The 19,909-nt window shown below is 35.2% G+C and overlaps 2 protein-coding genes and 1 pseudogene across 4 annotated transcripts; all 3 read left to right on the top strand.

The window, feature by feature from the left end:
- Positions 1-3,443: 3,443 nt before the first annotated feature.
- Positions 3,444-10,549, top strand: LOC111456182 (phosphoinositide phosphatase SAC2-like). 3 transcript variants are annotated; one of them, XM_023097970.1, is made up of 16 exons: positions 3,444-3,967; positions 4,495-4,699; positions 4,778-4,943; positions 5,578-5,800; positions 6,157-6,233; positions 6,517-6,704; positions 6,793-6,890; positions 7,051-7,184; positions 7,279-7,407; positions 7,553-7,913; positions 8,327-8,448; positions 8,538-8,651; positions 8,909-9,001; positions 9,120-9,290; positions 9,511-9,601; positions 9,897-10,549. In XM_023097970.1, the coding sequence occupies exons 1-16, from the start codon at positions 3,872-3,874 to the stop codon at positions 9,999-10,001; spliced, it is 2,373 nt and encodes a 790-aa protein (XP_022953738.1). In that variant the 5' UTR covers positions 3,444-3,871; the 3' UTR covers positions 10,002-10,549. The 3 variants fall into 3 exon arrangements, with proteins under 3 accessions (XP_022953738.1, XP_022953737.1, XP_022953736.1); XM_023097969.1 differs by having other exon boundaries at positions 8,840-9,001; XM_023097968.1 differs by having other exon boundaries at positions 3,445-3,967; positions 8,825-9,001.
- Positions 10,550-12,786: 2,237 nt separating this feature from the next.
- Positions 12,787-16,472, top strand: LOC111456581 (annotated as a pseudogene).
- A 2,896-nt stretch (positions 16,473-19,368) lies between these two features.
- Positions 19,369-19,900, top strand: LOC111456121. Its single transcript, XM_023097889.1, has one exon. It carries the CDS (start codon positions 19,402-19,404, stop codon positions 19,774-19,776), a length of 375 nt encoding a protein of 124 aa, XP_022953657.1. The 5' UTR covers positions 19,369-19,401; the 3' UTR covers positions 19,777-19,900.
- Positions 19,901-19,909: the final 9 nt, after the last annotated feature.

The raw sequence follows: 19,909 nt of genomic DNA, 5'->3' as shown, positions 1-19,909 counted from the left end.
ACTAAAAGTATTTTTAAAAGTTGTCTTTCTAAAAAAACTAATGACATGAGTATTTTTTTTAATTATTAATTTAACCTTACAAATATTTAAAATAAAATTTATGCACTTTGATATTTGATTAATAATAATAATAATAATAAAAAGTGACATGGATTTGCAGTTTGCATATGATGAGGAGGAATCACTTAAAGTTGGGATCCAAAAAGGAAGCCTATTTGAATACAAATAAAACTTTGTTTTTTGGTTGCATATTGAAAGTGAGTAAAAGATGCCTTTTATTATTTATTTATTTATTTATTTTATTTTATTTTCCCAATATTAAAAAAAAAAGCCAAATTTAAAACAGAATCCAACATGTAACCAAACACAAATTACATTCTAAATGTAAATCTCCTGATTCCAATTTCGAATCACTCAAAAAACTTTTATTTATTATTTTATTTATTTGTTAATTTATTAATTTATTAATTTATTAATTTAACGCCGGGCTTCCTCCACTCTAAATTATTGCTTCATATTTTATTGTCTACCGTCTTTTTCACTTTTAAAGTTATTTTTTATAATTATTCAAAATTAAATGGGTTTTATTAGTCTCACACTTACCTACCAAAAAGTCGCTCACCCTCACTCACCTGATTTTTATGAATTTATTGCCTTTCTTTTCTTTTTAATATTATAAAATAAAAATAAAAATAAAAAAAACTTTCCTTTACATTTATTATTTATTATATCATATTTTACTCTCGAGACTATTAGAATATTTAACGTTTATATATGACTTGTGAATGTTTGATATTTGAATTTTTTTGAAATCTTAATTATTAATATAATATATACGGTGAATAAATATGAATTTTTTAAATAATTAAAGACAATAAAAGAACCAAATTATGGTAAATTTGTTATTAGCTAAAAAAAAATTAAATTGTTATTTGGATATAACTTGTAAAAGTGGAATAGTATTATTTAAACTCATGCTATTAAAAAAAATTAAAAAAATAAATAAAAGATAGCGTGTGAGAAATAAAATAAATAATTAAAGTGGTTAAATGTACAGTCAGTCACGGACACACGCCGCTCTCGCCACTGCCCACAGTCGCCCAACTGACACGTTAGCTGACAAATTATGGACATGCTTTGCTTCATTTACCAGCAATTAATTAACATTTTATTATATAGTTTTTTATTTTTATTTTTTCAAAATTATTGTAAATTAATTATAATTATTTATAAAATTAAATTAAATTATTCTACTTTTATTTATAAAATGTCACGTTGTTTCTCAAGGAAAATATTAGATCAAACTTCATTTTCTAAATCAACGTGATTTACGACGACAAAAATGGGGGGAGAAGGCTACGTGGCACAAAAAACAAGCGAGTACGAAAGTGAGTTCGGTAGACGCGCGAGTGGGATATAAACTCCCTATCAGAGACACGACACGTGGCCTCATTGTCGGTTGAAGAAGAAAGACAACAATTAGTTGTGGCTTGCACATTTTCACGTTGTGGAAATTAAGAAGTCTACGTATTGGCCACATCAACTGCCAGCTGTCTCTAGCCACGTTTGAAGATGTCAATATCTTCTTCAAGCCCATAATCCCCCCGCCGTTCGATCGAGATCATACGGTCAGATTTTAACCACCTCAGTTTCCTATGTGAATTAACTAATATTATTTTAAGGTTTGACGTAAATAATAATAATAATAATAATAATAAATGAAAAATAAAGAAATAAATGTATCTAGAAAAAGATTGAAGTGGTATTTGGGTTAATTAAATTAAATTAAATTAAATTAAATTAAATTTGTTGGGCAGCTTTGCTTCCTTTTATTAATATTAAAAAATTGACTAAGCATCATTGTGCAAGCAAAGGAATTTCATTTTCATAACCAAAAATTTGGTTGCCATCATCATGAGAAAATGATTATATTCAAATCATTATTTCTAATGAATAATGTTAATAAAACGTTTAAATCTTCCGTAATTCAAATGAATCGTTTATGATATAAAAAAATAATAAAAAATTTTGGATTTTGTCTTGGACTATCTATCCCAAATCGTAGAAGTTAGGTTGGATTTAATTTTTTAAAAACTATAAAACTCCACCCCACCCTACTCTGTATTTTTAGGTTATTGTGAATATTTGAGGTTCGTAATCGATGTTCGTGATGCATTGTGACTAATGAAACTCTAGTTATCGATATAACATATATTAAATTTGATTTTTTTAAAATAATTAAATAAAAACAACTCAACAACTCAGCCCAATTTTACCTGAAAATAGAGGGCTGAGTTCGTCTAAAATATTTTTCCAACCCCATCCAATCCGTTTGGCATAGAAATTCGAACAACGAATTGTATGTACAAAAAATTATACAATCATTGATTACACGATAGGAGAGTTCATATAATTCAATAATTCGACCAATTCATACTACTTAACTAAATCATAAAGATTGGGTTGGGTTAGTTTTTTTTTTTTTCTTCTTCGGTTTGGATTGGATCCGTCATAATTTCAAATTTATGGGTTGACATTCTTTAGTAAGATAAACAAGAGTTATAATCCAACTCAACTCAACTCTACTGTATTTTTTAAGGTATGTAACCCGTTAGATATGGATGGTGACTAGTGAAATTTTAGTTATTAATGTAATATGTAGGGTAGATAAGTTTTTTGTTTAAATAATAATAAAAATTCAGTTCGAAATAAGTTGAGTTGATTTATGAACTATATTCGAGCTGTTCGGGTTACAAATTCAACTAACCCGAGAATTCAAGTTAACCACATAAAAGAATTTTTTCAATCCAACTCGGATATTAGTCGTCACGATTCGGTATATATAAGTCTACTATTAATATATTTAATGATAGCTAATAAGAAGACTCCAAGCAAGCCAGATGGCATAGGCATATTCGCTTTTCATCTCTCAACGTGTTTATTTATTCCCTTTTTTTAATTATTTGTTAAATTATTGACTTCTTTATATTAAAAAAAAAAACAAATTACTATTAATTAAAAAAAAAAAAGTGAATTATGAGAACATTCTTCCACGTAATGGTGGAAAAATTATAAATAATCGTCATAAATGAAAAAGACAAAATACCCCCCGCAAACGGAGCAATAAAAAGTGAAAAAAAACCGTGCTGGAAAACGTGAACCCTTTCGCAACCCGACAAAACACTGGGTCCGAGTTAACAATGTGACTCGGACCGGTTCGACTCAGTGGTTCGGGAGACTCGGTAATTGAGTTACCCACCAATGGAGGTGTTTCCAGAAAGAACACAATGATTGGGCGGCCTATAATTAGTATAACGGCGAATTAATTACGATTTTATAATTTAATTTACTTATAAAAGGAAGAAAATTAAAAACCCCTAAAAATTATATATATATATATATTTTTTTTCCCTCGCTCTTTTATCAATTATTATTATTATTATTACCATAATTTGTGTGGATACAGTCTTCGAAGCTGTTTTCTGCCATTTTTCTGCTGCAACCTCCATTCTTCTTCCTCCTTGCTTCTCTTCTCCATACGACTACGATCTGAACTGGTTTCATCTCTATTTCTTCAAAAAAGCTGTTCATCTTCGTTCTTCCGTTAGTGGTTTGACTTCTTGGACTTGTTCTGTTGCGTCATTTTTATCCTCTTCAATGTTGTTTTGATTCCATGGCGTCTACTGTTCTTGAGGATTTTCTCTTTCGCCTTCGTCTTCTGAGGGTTGATGTGTGAGGAGTGTTTTACTGATTGAGGTTTTTGAGGATTTTCCTGTAGCGAGGGAGGTTTGCTGTTCAAATTGAGTTTTGTGTGGTTGAGAATTTGGTTTTTGGTGGCGAGGTTGGGACTTTGGGTTTGGAGATCGAAAGTATGGGTGCGGAGATTGAGGAACAGAACTGGATTCATGATAAACCTGATCCTAATTCTCTCTGCTTGCAGAAATTCAGGCTCTATGAGACGCGTTCGGTAAATATCTCGTGCTTGAATTATTGAAGACACGCTTTCATGCATCTTTAAACTGATTCCATATAATCTCTGTGGTCATTTCCATACGTTTTTTCAAGTTCTGAATCTCTTGTTCATCTTGGTTTTGATTCAGCACGATTTTGTTCTTGATTTGTTGGGTCGACTAGGGTAATTTTCGTTTAATTATTCCCATGGGTGTCTCGAAATGGATCTATGGCCTCCTTGAGCACGATTTGTGTGATTTGGTGTTGGAGGATCCAAGTAGAAGAGGAAATTGACATCTTCAGAAGATGCGCTGTTTCAATTTGAACAATAATTTGCCCATATTTGAACCTGTGTATAACCTGCTCAAAGATTTGCTTGTATGCTTTGGTTGTTTTAGAAAAAATTTGAGGTTTTAAACTTATAAGACATTGTTTCTGAAAATGGGATGTTTAGATATATCGTTGCTGGTTTCTTTTGTTTACTCTCCAGTCCCATATTACAAAAATGCATGCCATGACCATAATCCTTCTTGGGTGTAACAGAACTTTTATATGATTGGAAGAGACAAGAACCGAACGTTCTGGAAAGTGTTGAAGATCAGCAGATTGGAACCTAGCGATCTAAACATTCTTGAAGATTCTACCGTATACACGGATAATGAGTGCTTTGACCTGCTGAAACGAATAAACGATGGAAACAAGTTAACGGGTGGGCTCAAATTTGTGACCACTTGTTATGGAATTGTTGGTATGTTATCGACATGTGTTGTTCATGCACATTTTTCGTTCTTCTTTCTTCAGAACTTTATGGTTTCTCTTGTTACAGGTATCATCAAGTTTTTGGGACCGCATTACATGTTATTGATAACAAAGCGAAGAAAGATTGGAACTATCTGCGGCCATGCAATTTATGCAATTACGAAGAGCGAAATGATTCCAATTCCAAATTCTACTGCCCGGTCCAATTTGGATATTTCTAAGGGTGAAAACAGGTCTTTAGTCCAATTTTCATGAAAATGTAATATGTCCTTGGTTCTTAAGGAGACCTAAGGGGTAGCTTTCAGAAATAGTGTCCATATGTATTTCAATTAGATTTTTGTTGTTCTATATTCTTCTGATTACATTTACAATTGAACTTTTGGAATTAATTCTTTTATTTGTCATTTGTTAGGAATAGTTGAGTTCTACACCGTGGAGGTAATATATTTGTAGTTTATTTCGTCGATTCACCCTTCGGTGTAAAGTTACTGATTCAATTTCTTGTACAAATGATGCCATATTTCTCTTTCTTTTCCCCTCTTCTTTCTTTTGGAGCATAAGTGGATCTTTCGTATTATAAGTTAGTAGTATGATTATAGCTCTCTATGTATATCCTTATTTTTAGAAGTTTTATATAAAAGGAAGTACCTTTTATTAATTGCCAGTTACCAGGATGTGATGTTTATATTACTTGTGGAATTAACACAAGGTAGTATGGTTTGATTGGGGAAAGTTACTTTCCTTCTTCTTTGTGGTTTAGCTTTTTAATAATTTCGTCTTTTCCATTTTCTCTTTCATCAAATTTATAATTTATTTTGTTAATTTGATGCTAATATGTTTCTTATTGTCTCCTTCTTATTGATTTAGATACAAGAAGCTCTTACGCACTGTGGATCTTAGGAAAGACTTCTTTTTCAGCTACTCATACAATGTCATGCGTTGCCTCCAAAAGAACATTTGTGATAATAAGACAGGACATTTGCTTTATGATACAACGTTTGTCTGGAACGAGTTCTTAACTCGTGGAATCCGGAACACTCTCAACAATACCATCTGGACTGTTGCCTTAGTGTATGGTTTCTTTAAGCAGGTATGTATTTTTTATTTATGGATATTGCACATTATTGGGTACTTTACATAAGTAAAAGATTTTTGCTTTCTGTAACTTGTAATGGGAAGGGGACTATTGTGTAGCTAGCAGCCGTTACTGTTTCCATAAGGGATTGAAGGGCCTTTGCTTGTTCGTATTTTAGTTTTATAATTGTGCTCATCTTCTACTCTGACTGCATTTTTTGTGCATTATTCTTGTCATATTCTTTTCCTTTCCTTGGCTCTTTATCAAGACAATATTACATTCTCTATCGAGCTCTTGTGCAGGTTTCATAGCATTTTAATGCAACATCAGATGTGTTTAGACAATGAATACTTTGTGCTTTACTTGTCCAGGTTGATCTTTCTCTGTCTGGCAAAGATTTCAAGTTGACACTCATTGCCAGACGATCACGTCATTATGCTGGTACAAGGTATATACTATTGCATTCATGCACACGTGCAATAAGATTAAGTTCATGGAATTGTTCATATTTGACTTTTTTTGGTCGTAATCTGACTACAATTCTCGTGTTGTGCACTTCCAACCAAGCAGGATTCATCTTCTATCTTGATCTCTTAGATCCTAGGATTAACCATCTTTCCTCTATATCCAATTGTCTTTTAGGCAATTATTATGGAATTATGTCTGTATGTGCTGCGGATTATACATTTTCTTGCAAGCCATATTATATTTTGTTCTGTTATTTGGTGAAGATTTCTAAAAAGAGGCGTTAACGAGAAGGGAAGAGTAGCTAATGATGTTGAGACAGAACAGATTGTTTTCGAAGATGCTTCCGATGGTCGACCGACTCGAATAAGTTCAGTTGTGCAGAATCGAGGATCGATCCCCTTATTTTGGTCCCAAGAAACCTCACGGCTGAATATTAGGCCTGATATCATATGTATGATTATAACATGTTTATGTTGTTTGTTGTATTCTTTTATTGGTAACTTCTCTAATCCGTCGCTGCAATCTCTTTTTCCTTCCAGTGTTAAAGAAGGACCCGAATTACGAAGCCACAAGACTACATTTTGAGAATCTTGTTTTGAGATATGGGAATCCAATAATTATATTGAATTTGATTAAGGTATTTCCTTGTCAATAATTTTGTTTCATGTTCGATGCTAAGTTATTGCATTCGTTGTTTATGTTTCCGAGGCCTTGTTATTCGATCTTTTAGTCTACTTTTTTCTTTCAATAGTTTTACTCAATTCTCTTGACACTATTTAAAATCATTCGTGAAATAGACGCGCGAGAAGAAGCCACGAGAAGGTATCCTCCGTGCTGAGTTTGCAAATGCTATAAGACATATAAACAAAAGTTTACCTGCAGAGAACCGCCTAAGATTTCTCCATTGGGATTTGAACAAGCATGCGAAAAGGTATTATAGCCATTCTATACTTGGCAGTAACGATATTCTATTGAAACTGATTAATTATGTGTGATAATGATTTTTCTGCGAACTCTCTCTGCAGCAAAGCTTCCAATGTTTTGATGCAGCTTGGTAGGGTTGCTACATATGCATTGAACTTAACTGGCATCTTCTACTGTCAAATAGCATCCAATTCAAGCTCAGAGGAGCTTTTAAGCTGGACCTACTTCAAGTAAGTTTTACACACAGTGGTTTATTAGGTGCATGAAACTCATTTGCTCGTACTTGCCAATTTGGATGTAAGGATGGTTACTAGTTTATTACCCCATTTTGCATAGTATGATTGACCAACATTGCCTATGTTTTGAATGAATCAGGAAAAATCAGGGTACTGATTCTTCCATGGAGAACCTATCCACAGAAGAAGAAAATGAAGAAAACCTGGAAAAAGACGTTAGTAGTAGGGCGTATGGCAATGGTATACTTGAAAATCATCCAGTTGCGATGTTTCAAAACGGTGTCCTAAGGACCAATTGTATAGACTGTTTAGATCGGACAAACGTTGCCCAATATGCCTATGGGCTAGTTGCTTTAGGACGTCAATTACATACGTTAGGGCTTACTGATTCCCCAAACATGGACCTGGATAACCCTTTGGCGGAGGAGTTGATGCGGGCTTATGAGAACATGGGTGACACCCTTGCATTACAATATGGTGGCTCTGCAGCACATAATAAGGTACCTCTATATGGATCATACAGGCTTCTATAATTTTTTATTAGAATGAAGAATCTTAGTCACGTATCAATTATGTTTCTTTAACAAGTTGTTTAGTTACAGCTATATAGTCATATTTAAGTTGGCCAACTTGAAATCCTGATTTAGATAGGAAAAGAGGAGAAAGTTCTATTATACTGGGTAAAAATTGGCTAATACTTACGGTGTTATCATGTGATTCCCTAATGTATGGATCTTTACGCCCCATTTATTCGTGGCAGTATTGATAAAAACGTTTAGAAGACCATTCATATTTTTTGGTTGTGAATTCCCTAATAAATAGGCTTTAGCATGTCCTATCCATTCATGCTTGTGTATGACCTGCCACTGTGAGTTGGCCGTTATCCATATATTTTTTAATTCACACCCAACAGATATTTTCCGAGAGGAGAGGCCAATGGAAAGCTGCAACACAGTCTCAGGAGTTTTTCAGAACACTACAACGTTATTGCAACAATGCATACCTAGATGCTGAGAAACAACGGGCCATTAACGTGTAAGTCAGAGATTTATATAGTGTTCGCATGTTTTATAAATTTTGCACTGGGAAGAAATGACGAACTATTTGACATGGTATTTCCTCAGGTTCTTAGGTTACTATCAGCCACAGCTGGGAAAGCCAGCTTTGTGGGAATTAGACTCTGACCAACATTATGATCTAGGCAAGCGCATTACTGATCTTATTGATGAGAATTTCAGGTACATATTTATGCAATATGAATTTAATAGACATTCTGCAGAGAGCATATCATGTGTAGCATAAAATGAGAGATGACAAATAAAAGAACGCACTCTATGTTATCTTTGTTATAATTGGTTAAAGAATTGAATGGTACTTAGAATTCTTAAATGGGATTTTCACCCTCCTGAAGGACATCTTTTAAAAGATCACTATCAGATGGCAATATACTTGGTCAGAGTGAGTCTGATATGTTGAATACACATGACGGAAGCAGCAGGCCCTCTCCTCATTTGAACGAAGGATGTACTAAAGGCTTCTCAGAGTCTGCACCAGAGGTCTCAACTTGCGAGGATATATCTCTTTGCAGGTCTGTCAACATCACATTTCCTATGGTTTTCCTTCTTACATTGTTGGATTTAATACAATGGTGTGTGATAACAAAAAATGTAATTATCCTAAAAAAAAAAAATTGGTCTTTGTCATAGGTATACTCCCTCTGTGTGTACTAGACAACTACAGGAAAACATGCAGGATGATCAAATGCTTGATCATATTTGCCACGATGAGCATGGGGATTCATGCAGCTGCTCTAATTTTCTGGATATGGACTGGATTTCTTCATCTGGGAATTCTTGTGAAGATGAGTTGTGTGAAAGGTATTTGTATTGTTGTGCATTCTTATAGCTTTTTCTTTCCTCTCAGTTCTCAAAGTCGCTAGGATTCTGACATTTGAATGCTTGATTTCCAAGAAACAATGAATAATCTGACAGAATTGAATCACCCTTTGATTTTTGCTGGTTTTCATTGCCATCTGTAGCTTTTGGTTACTTGCGCTTAGTAGGGATCTGGTTACTGATTATTGTACGTGGTTGATAGGTCTGTCACCAGTCTTTCATCGGAAAATGTTGCAAGTGAGATGAAGATTGACTTTATCTCGTCTGCAAGTGAGTCTGGATCAAGCTCAAAGGTCAGTAGTTTATTTACTCTCACTTGTTTGGTTCTTGAAAAATCGATTCTATATGCTTTTATCAGAGGATGGAAATCAATTTCATCGAATTCGATACAATTCTTCCCAATCAAAAAACAAGGAAATAAGACGAGATCTCCCGGCAATCCTTGCATCATCACTCTTGGTGTAGAAAATCACGTGTTCATCTACAATATTTAATCCCTACTTTCTCTATGATCAACATTATCATGCCATACTGCAAATCCAAACTAATTAAGCATCTACTAATCAGTTGATTTGTTGTCTTGTTTAGGTAAAAGAACGGTCTAGAACTGACCTTAATCGTGATGATATCGTCACTGAATACTCCGATCATTTCGTGGACTGGGTCAGCCATGGTGGGATGCTCTTCTGGTGAAGCTTACTCAAAGTTACTAATCAACATTGACTTCTTTCATCGGAGAAATTACATCCGAAGGGTGTAGTTTCTGTAGCCAAAAGTGAAACAAAATAACATTATCAGTCAGCTCGGTGAGGCAATAAATGAAGGACGGTAAGATATCTGGGGATAGAGAGAGAGAGAGAGAGAGAGAGAGAGGCATAGTTTGTATTGTGCAGCAAATTTTGATGTTCAGGTCATCTGTGAGTAGCCAGCAGCAGCCATTAACGGACTGTAGAGAGCTCTGCCAAAGAAAAGCTAGAAGATGAAGAATAAGAGTTTGAAGAGCTAACTTTGTATCTGGAGGGGAGCCACACACACAATGAATAACTCACTCCAGGTTCTTGATTCTTATAGTTTTCACATTGTAAATATTTGTAGGCAAATCTATTATTCCATTGGATATCTCCCAAATTAACAATTGCAGATACATAGTGTCTCTTCAATCCCCCTGTTTGTGAAAACAAATATCATCAGATCATGTATAATTCTGTGAAAAAATAAGGTAAATTTTTCATCTTTAGAAGAAGGGTTCTCTGGATTCTTATATATGCTGCTGCAGGTTCATCACAGCAAATCCTCCTGAAGCCCGCCATTAATGGGGCAACAGGATTGCATTAAGACAGAGAAAAACCAGGTTATTTTTGTTCTCAATCAATGCATAATCTTCATATATTTTGATGTGTGTTCAAGATCAACAATTTTAAATAAGCAAAATGCATATTTTAAAGTTCAAATGTAATGAAAAAATAGTAATAATAATAATTAATTTGCTTGATTGTTATTATTTTTATAATTACTTTTACAAATTTATTAAATTTTAACTCAAAACAAAATTGATAAATGTTGTTATTTTTTAAAATTAAATATATGTTTAGATTTAATCCATACTTGTTTATATATTTAAATTGCCATAATTATCTATTTAGATTTCTTTCAAATTTTTATTTTTAAAATAACATAATTAGTTTTTTTTTTTTTTTAAATCACCCATCAACGTGTTTGTATATGGGGAAAAGGAAAAATGATTATGGTATGGTAAAATAATTTTATGTAATCTGTATTAAAAGATCTTTTAAATTCAAATTCTCATTCCCGTTAAATTAAAAAACAAAATAGTTTCGTATTTATTAAGATTATATTAAATATAATGTGGAATTAAAAATTGTATAATTAATAAGGTTTTCATTCATGTGTTTTGATGTAATTATTAATTCTTCTATGAAAATAAAATATATAGTAATTTTGATTTTAAACTTACTTAAAAAAAATTCTCTCTATGAATTATATGGCTGTCACATTAGCTTTCTATCTTCGTTACGTTAGACAAACACGATTCTCGTCTAACATGATTATCGACAATGGTATGAACACGATTCTCCACAATAGTATGATATTGTCCACTTTGAGTATAAGTTCTCATGACTTACTTTGAGTTTTTTCAAAAGAACTCATACCAAGAAAGAGAGGAGAGTATTTTTTTAATTATAAACTCATGATCATTTCTTAAATTAGCCAATGTGAGACTTTTATCCCACACGTTCGTTTACGTTCTAGTTATTGATCTGAGATTGAGTATGACAATTATTGCCATCCGTATGGTCTTGAATGAAACAAAATTAGTTTTGGCTTGTATTTTGATGCTTAAATTGAGCATTGCGTGTGATTCTTCCTGTATTTATTCGATGAAAGAAATTAAACTGGAGATCGTAAGAATCTTGCCTGATAATAAACTTAGTTTCAGCCTTTATGTGCTTTCTTAGACAGAAAAACTTGAGTACGGTAGTGGGATGAAAATCAAAATAATGCCAGAATCAATGATGGATGGTTTCTATTATAGTCCTATTGTGATTATCATAGAAATAAATGAGTTTGTCTATCTTCTATATACTGTATAGATTAGTATATTTTACATATGAGTGTAATTATTTTAGATTACGAGTTTAATAATCTTACAAACAACATAAATACAATCTTCTAAAATTCATTTCTCAAATTGCACATCTACAAATTAAAAGTTAACTGCATGTCGTCGAAACTCATTTTCTTGAACAAACACAAATTACAAAATTGCAGCAGCTTAACTTAAAACTGATTCTGTGCGAATCGAAATTTTTGTTGATATCATCAACTCTGTGACCTAATGTGACCACATGACTTGAGAGTTCTTCATATCATGCTTGATAATAGGACTCTTGTGAACAGATAATACATCAAAAAAATTGTTGAAGATTGAAAAACAGTCTTCCGATGCGCGAATACAAATAAAAAAATGTTAACAATCACATTCAGTTGATACTTGAAAATCCTTCACATCAGATCTAGCAATGCATCCAAATTTGACGAACAAAGAAATGCGTAAACAAACAATCTATGATTCCTACACTACATTCAGCCAAAATGCACAACTAAGCAAGAACGAGAACAGAAAAATCGCCTTGGAATTCCAGATTTCCATAGAAGTTAATCAATAATCAGATCGCGATGTGAAAATGATCCGAAAATAATAGAACTAACAGATAAATCATACCGTCATTACTGCTGCGATCTCTTAGGAAGTCGCCGTTCTCGTGCAGCGGGGCGCACGATCGCACTGGTTACGCGCTGGTTACAGTGGCGCACAATCCCCCCCGCGCTTTTCTCTTTTACACCGGTATTTATAGCAGTGAGTTACACATTTCCCTATTAGAAAAAAAAAAAAATCTAAAAATAAGAACCTTTAAACCATTCAATGGGCCGAACTTTGGGCCCAATTTTAGGCTAAAGCGGGCCATCCAATGGGTTTTAAGACTAAAGACCATTCCCTTAGCTTGCTAAAGCCCCGTCCCCGCGAAGAACTTCCGGAGCTCTGCAACAATGGCGGCTTCTAAACCCAACATGGACGACATCGACACTCTCAAAGCCAACATAGCTACCTTTCCCTTCTTCAACCCCATCTTCAGAGTTCAACGATGTCGATTTTCGCAAACAAGGCCCTCTCAAGCCAATCAAACACCCTAAGAAACCTAAACGAACTCCAGAGCAAGATCCCACCAAAACCTAGAATCCAGAAGCTCCCAATCCGAAAAGTAAGGTTTCGGCATTTTCAGTCATGGTGGGAGATAATCCAGTTACCAATTTGAGATCACTTGATGCAGTGTTGGGTAAATTTTAGGGTAATTTTGTTACTTCTTAAGATAAGAATGTTGGTTTTTTCATGTTTTTTATTCATTGAGCGTACTGTAAGTTACAACTTTTTTGCCTTCTTATGGCCTAATGTCTTAGTTGTTCTTGTTTTTTTGCATCATGGACATTCATTTTCATTATAGAGAAGCATTTGAATTGCTGGTTTTTGAAGTTTTATATTTGTAGCTTGATATTGACTAATGATTATTGTTTAAGCGTCTGTTTGGGTTTTATAGAGAAGCAAAATGTAGGCTTGTCTAGAAAAGCCAATGTCAAGAACCCAAAACTATTATCCCTAACAGCCGTTAGCCATAGAGTTGTAACGGCCCAAGCCCACTACTAGTAGATATTGTCCTTTTTGAGCTTTCCCATTCGGGCTTCCCCTCAAGCTTTCTAAAACGCGTTTGGGTGTTTTGTTCTCCTCCCCAACCAATGTGGGATCTCACAATTCACCCCTTCAGGCCCCAGCGTCCTCACTGGCACTCGTTCCTTTCTTTAATCGATGTAGGACCCCTACCAAATCCACCCCCCTTCGGGTCCCCACGTCTTTACTAACACACCGTCTCGTGTCTACCCCATTCGGGGAACAGCCTCCTCGTCGGCACATGACCCGGTGTTTGGCTCTGATACTATTTGTAATGGCCCAGGCCCACCGCTAGCAGATATTGTCCTCTTTGGGTTTCCCCTCAAAGTTTTTTAAACGCGTCTACTAGGAAAAAAGTTTCCACATGCTTATAAAGAGTGTTTGTTCTCCTCCCCAACCGATTGGGATCTCACAGACATTGTATAAGCAATCTTGGATTGTTAGACTGACCGATGAAGAAGAAGAGTTATGATTATGTAATCTGTTGTTTCACAATGAAACGGGTTATTTTAGTTAACTCAATGGGGGAGGCTTTGATGGTTTCTTGGACACCATATTTTGTTCTGAAACAGTATTTTTTGGTTCTTAAAGGGATGGTCACATAGAAAGTAGGGAAGCGCCATGCATTGACAGGCTTTGAAGCATTGATGGAACTGTTCATCTCAAGGTGGCATCTCTAAATTGTGGTATCTGTTGTGCAGTAGAGTAGTGACATTTTAGTTTTCGGGTTAGCTTATCGTAATGTAAACTTAACTCTTACTTCCTCGTTTCAGTTTGTTGCCTGATCGGAAACTGAACAGTTTACTACAACGGCCGTTAATCATCTTCAAAAGATGGACACTCTCTCTTACTATTTTGGTATTGGGAGGAATGCTTGAAGCAAAGGTACTTTGCACTTCAATATATTTATGAGTGGGACGTCTCGTTCTTGTTTGTTAATACGAGATCTCACATCGGTTGAGGAGGAGAACGAAACACCCTTTATAAGGGTGTGGAAACCTCTCCCTAGTAGACGTGTTTTAAAAACTTTGAGAGGAAGCTCGAAAGGGAAAGCCCAAAGAGGACTATATATGCTAGTGGTGGGCTTGGGGTGTTATAAATGGTATCAGAGCTAGATACCGGGCGATGTGCCCGCAAGGAGGCTAAGTCCCGAAGGGGGGTAGACAAGAGACGGTGTGCCAACAAGGACGCTGGATCTCAAAGGGGGTGGAATGGGAGGTCTCACATCGATAGGAGAAGGGAATGAGTGCTAACAAGGACGCTGGGTCTTGAAGAGGGGTGGATTGTGAGATCCCACATTGGTTGGGGAGGAGAACGAAACACCTTTATAAGGGTGTGGAAACCTATCCGCACATTTCAGATGGTGGTAAAGTCAAGTGAGACCACATAAATAGCTCTTCCAGGCGGTACGGAAGATTGGTCCGTTCCGAGCTTTTTGGTTCACTCCACCTTGCATTACCTTGATTCGGTTCTTATATAAAGCTTTTTTACATAATCTTCTCCATGTTTTTCACTCATTCTTTTGTATAGGCTGTGGTAATTGACGAGGTGGACTCTTCTCTTTTTCGGCCTCGTTTGGGGTTACGAGCCAAGTATCACGTTGTATGTATATTTTACTTCCCATACTCTTTGAAATTGTTTATGGAAGACCTTAGCTCAGACCCCTTTGCTATAACTTTTTATATAAGATTGTGAAGCAAATTAGTTAACTATAATCTTTATTAAATTTTGGAAACCGAAGATCATAATTACGATCAAAGAAATCCAAGAACAAGAAACAGACCAGCTTGGATGATTGATTATGAGATGGATTATGACTCAAGTTCTGATAGTGCTTATTTTGCATTATTTATGGATAATGATCCAATTGTCTCAGAACTCGAGTCATAATCCATCTCATAAAGTATCGTCCAAGAATCAAGTTGTTAGTGACCGCTTCTTCCGTGCTCTGTACTCGAAGTTATTACTTCCAGCTGCTATGAACTCTTCAAAGGCAAGCCCAGTTTTCGTTTTATTTTGGAACTGAAATATTGATCGTTATCACTTTTTCTTTTTGTTCGTTATACAATCTTTTGCTCGTGACGTTTTCGTGTTCGTTATCTCTTTTGAGCGACTGCACAAACGTTATCCGAATTAGGTAGCTGACTCATATTTTGTTTCTATCAGCTTGACATGAACAACCATTTAATTGGACCAGAAATATTGTCATTAGCTGAAGAGGATGTGCCCCCAAAAGATCTTGCATGAACTCCTCAAAGAAAACGAAGAAGAAAAAGAGGAGGCTGCTGATGATTTGGTCGGTGAGTCTGACGACAACGACAATGCTGCCGAAGATCTGTTCGACATTGACATGGTTGGTGGGGATGAGACTGAAAATGAAGAAATCGAGACGGTGACTACGTCTACGATGACTTGGATCAAGTTACCAATGAAGACAACAAAGACTTGGTTCATAACATCAGTGATTAGCAGTGACGACGACATAGGACAAAGAGTGGAAAACAAAACATCATCATTTGCAAGCCTCGAAGATTACGAGCACTTGATGAACAAGAACGGTGTTCATAAAAAACAAGTCTACTAAAGAGAAGACGAAGTCGAAGCCAAACTCAAGGGCAAGGAAGAGGAGGAGAGATTGGGTTCGGTTGGTAAACAAAAAAACGACAGAAACGAGCATTGTTTACATTCATTTCGGCTCGAATCGACACAAGAATCAACAACAACACCATGTGGGGGTGTTGGCTTTCAACATCAGGTTCGCTAAACAATTCTGTTTCAAAATTATATTTAATCCACTTTGTCTCAACTTGTGTGCACATCTTAAAGATCATGGTGAAGTTTTTGTTTGTTTCTATCATATTCATGAACCCCATATTACTGATTGATCAATCTACAAGATTCTGAGCTGCAATCTCTGATTATATATGGGTTCGATATCGTTGTTGTTTCGACATGATAATTAGTGCAATGATTGAACCGAAACGATCCAATCTATTGTATTGGGACCGAGCTGTAAAGTTGGTTCACCAAACACAGAATAAGGACTAGAAGGCTTTTGTTAGGTAGCTACCAAAAGAAAACAAAGGAAAAGCTTAAAAGGAAAGCGAGGAGTTTACAACATTGTATATTGGATAACAACTTGTCACAGATTACTCTTATAGATCCTTTCAAGTTTTTCTGTTTTTGTTCATTTTTCTGTCGTCTTCATTTGGACCATCCATTGTCTTTTGTATTGGAGTGACAGGCAGCTCTCTATGATTAGCTATGGAGCTGAGAATTCGAGTATTTTTTGTTTGAAATTTACACGGAACTGAAATCTTATCGATCTTATCGTTATGTCAGTGATACAACGCGTAAGTACGTAAGAGAATAGTGTTGGGTTTAGGACCTGTCAAATGTTGAAAGGAACGAGTGCGTACTTGTGTCTCACGCACTAGAAAGTGTTTGAAATTCTTCCGAAATGATGAACAAAATGATTTGAAGTGTAGTAACACGGAAAGACCCAATGGGGAAAAGTGAGATCTCACATCGATTGAAGAAGGGAACGAGTGCCAGCAAGGACGTTGGGCCGTGTAAGGGGGGTAAACCCACTGGGGAGAAGTGAGATCCCACATCGATTGGAGAAGGAAACGAGTGCCAGTGAGGACGCTAGACCCTGTAAGGGGGTAAACCCACCGGAGAGAAGTGAGATCTCACATTGATTAGAGAAGGGAATGAGTGCCAACGAGGACGCTGGGCCCTGTAAGGGGGTAGGCCCACTGGGGAGAAGTGAGATCTCACATCGATTAGGGAAAGAAACGAGTGCCAACGAAGACGCTGGGCTTTGTAAGGGGGTCGACCCACTGGAGAGAAGTGAGATCCCGCATCAATTAGAGAAGGGAATGAGTACCAGCAAAGACGCTGGCCTTGGTAAAGGAGTGGATTGTGAGATCCCACATTGGTTAAGTAGAAGAACAAAACAATCTTTATAAGAGTGAAGAAAATACGAAAAGACCGACTGTGAGTTCACACGTCGATTGAAGAGAGAGACGAGTGCTAGTGAGGACGCTGGGCCCCGAAAAAAGTGGATTGTGAGATCCCACGTCAGTTGGAAAAGAGAACGAAGCATTCTTTATAAGCGTCCTTAAAAGAGAACAATATTTGTTAGTGGTGGGTTTGGACTGTTACACTAACACCATAACTTTCTCATAACTTTCTTCTGTCGGTATCGGCCCGGCACCGTATGGTTAGAGGAACGCAACCACAAGAAGACAATAAAAATTGAATTGCATTGAATTTTGATGTGTGGTAGTAAAATTGACCAAGGGGTTGACCGGTAAATGCCAATAATTGGGAGAAAGATCCCATATTCATTAAAGGTTGAAAGAGACACTAATGTGTTACTGAGACAAGACAAGAAAAAGACTATGGATTTTAAAGATGTTTGGTTGGGAAAATGAAAAGCTGAGGAGGCAAATAACAAAACACAAAAAATTAAATAAATAAATAAATATTTTCTTTTTCTTTTTCTTTTTCTTTTTAAATCAAAAACGTATTTTTAAAAGCTGGATGGCATTCGCAGATTACCAATTATTTAATTTCTATTTTTATTTGAATTTAAAAAAAAAAAATTATTTTTTTCTTCTTTGCATGATTCCTTTTTCTGACATTTTGATATGCTTAAATATTTGTTAATATAATATAATAATCCCTGTTTTTATTTTTTTAATGCCCTTTCAACGACAACTGTGTCTTCACTGGCATTTTCCCTCTCTTGTCCCTTTTTCTTTTCCCCCATTTTTTTCTCTCTCTAAATAAATTTTCTTTTTTTTTTTTTCAATTTAGTCCTCCTAATCTTCATCACTTTCTCCTAACACCCCCTATTTTTATGAAAATTACGTTTAAATTAGTTTTGAACACACGATTTACTAATTCGAATTGTTCGAGTCATCGTATCATATGAACAATTGTAGTTTAATTGTAGTTTAAATTGTGAAAAGAAGAATTAAAACAACTGTATAAGTTACTCGAGAAATTTGTTAACATTAATCGCATCATTGAAATTAAATTATGATTTATAAATTATAAAGATATAATAGATGTAGTTAATACGACTCAACTGATTAATATATTAATTAATTTAGGAGGCTAAATTAATGAAAATAGTATAATGTTTCAAAAATATTTAAAAAAAAAGATGAAAATTGTTAATATTTTATTTCAAAAATACCCGTGAACTTTCCCGTGTAACATTAAGACATTTGCAAATAATTTATAAGGTGTCGATGTTCCATTCATATATAGACAAAAATAAATTTTTAATTTTTGTTAATAAAGGTAAAAGGGTGTTAATAGTACGTTTAAAATTTTACGGGTATTTAAAATATAATACTGAAGTAAATGCATTTTTGAATTTTTTTTTAAGTCGAAAGGTATTAATAAAAAAAATTAAAATTCAATATTTTACCGTTTAATATTTTTCTAGATAAAATATCAAATTTATAGCTATTTTATTAATTTATCATTTTTTTAATTTATTAATAAAGTTGGTGAAAGTGGAAACATTGCACGCGTCGAAACCTGGTACGTATGCGGATGATTATGTCGTAATTCTAATTATGTGTAATTAATTAATTAAAATGGAATATTTTTGTAATAAATATTTAAATTAAATTAAATATAATTTATTTTTCTTTTTTAATTTAATATTTTGCCATTTTATATTTACCAGAAAAATGCGTGGGCCATGCACGTAGCTCTTCTTCTCTTCTTCCAATTTTCCATTGTTTTATATAACGAAGCTTCCCCTTCTCTTTCCCTCACCCTCCTCTACCCCTCTCTCTCTTCTCTCTCTCTCTACAATTTCAAGCCATGGTCAAAGCTGGAGGAACTCTCACCAAGCTCAAGTCCGCCATTAAACGATGGCCCTCGATCTCCAAGCTCGGTCGGAGCTCTAGCTCCGTGTCGGTTGCTGCTGTGAGCAACTGTGCCAATATTGGCGAGGACATCTCTAAGGAGCTTCACACGGTCTACGTCGGTAAGTCTCGACGTCCGTATTTTGTCAGCTTAGATGTCATAGCACACCCTCTATTTCAAGAGTTGGTCGATAAGTCAATGTCTGACAACGACGGCGCAGTGGTCGTCTCTTGTGAAGTGGTCATGTTTGAACATTTGTTGTGGATGTTGGAAAATGCCGCAACCCAATTGGGGTCGACGGAGGAACTCGTCGAGTTTTACACTTGTTGACTTGCCGGCGGTTGCTGCCGGTGGACGGCGGCGATAAATTAAGGTGTAAAGAGGTTGGTAGCTGAAGTTTGTTGAGAGAAGTTGATCACTGTGGAATGTGTGTGTGTCTGTTTTTTTTTTTTTTTTTTTTTTT

Source organism: Cucurbita moschata, unplaced genomic scaffold (genome assembly GCF_002738365.1).
Source record: "Cucurbita moschata cultivar Rifu unplaced genomic scaffold, Cmos_1.0 Cmo_Scf00018, whole genome shotgun sequence".
Lineage (NCBI taxonomy): Eukaryota > Viridiplantae > Streptophyta > Magnoliopsida > Cucurbitales > Cucurbitaceae > Cucurbita > Cucurbita moschata.
Note: the sequence above shows the minus strand (reverse complement) of the source record. Positions and strands in the feature narration are given on the sequence as shown.

Coding starts and splice junctions, on each gene's coding strand:
- LOC111456182 (XM_023097968.1), top strand. CDS start 3,872: ATGGGTGCGGAGATTGAGGAACAGAACTGGATTCATGATAAACCTGAT. Junction 9,002..9,119: donor GAGGATATATCTCTTTGCAG/GTCTGTCAACAT, acceptor TCTTTGTCATAG/GTATACTCCCTCTGTGTGTA. Junction 9,602..9,896: donor AGTCTGGATCAAGCTCAAAG/GTCAGTAGTTTA, acceptor TGTCTTGTTTAG/GTAAAAGAACGGTCTAGAAC.
- LOC111456121 (XM_023097889.1), top strand. CDS start 19,402: ATGGTCAAAGCTGGAGGAACTCTCACCAAGCTCAAGTCCGCCATTAAA.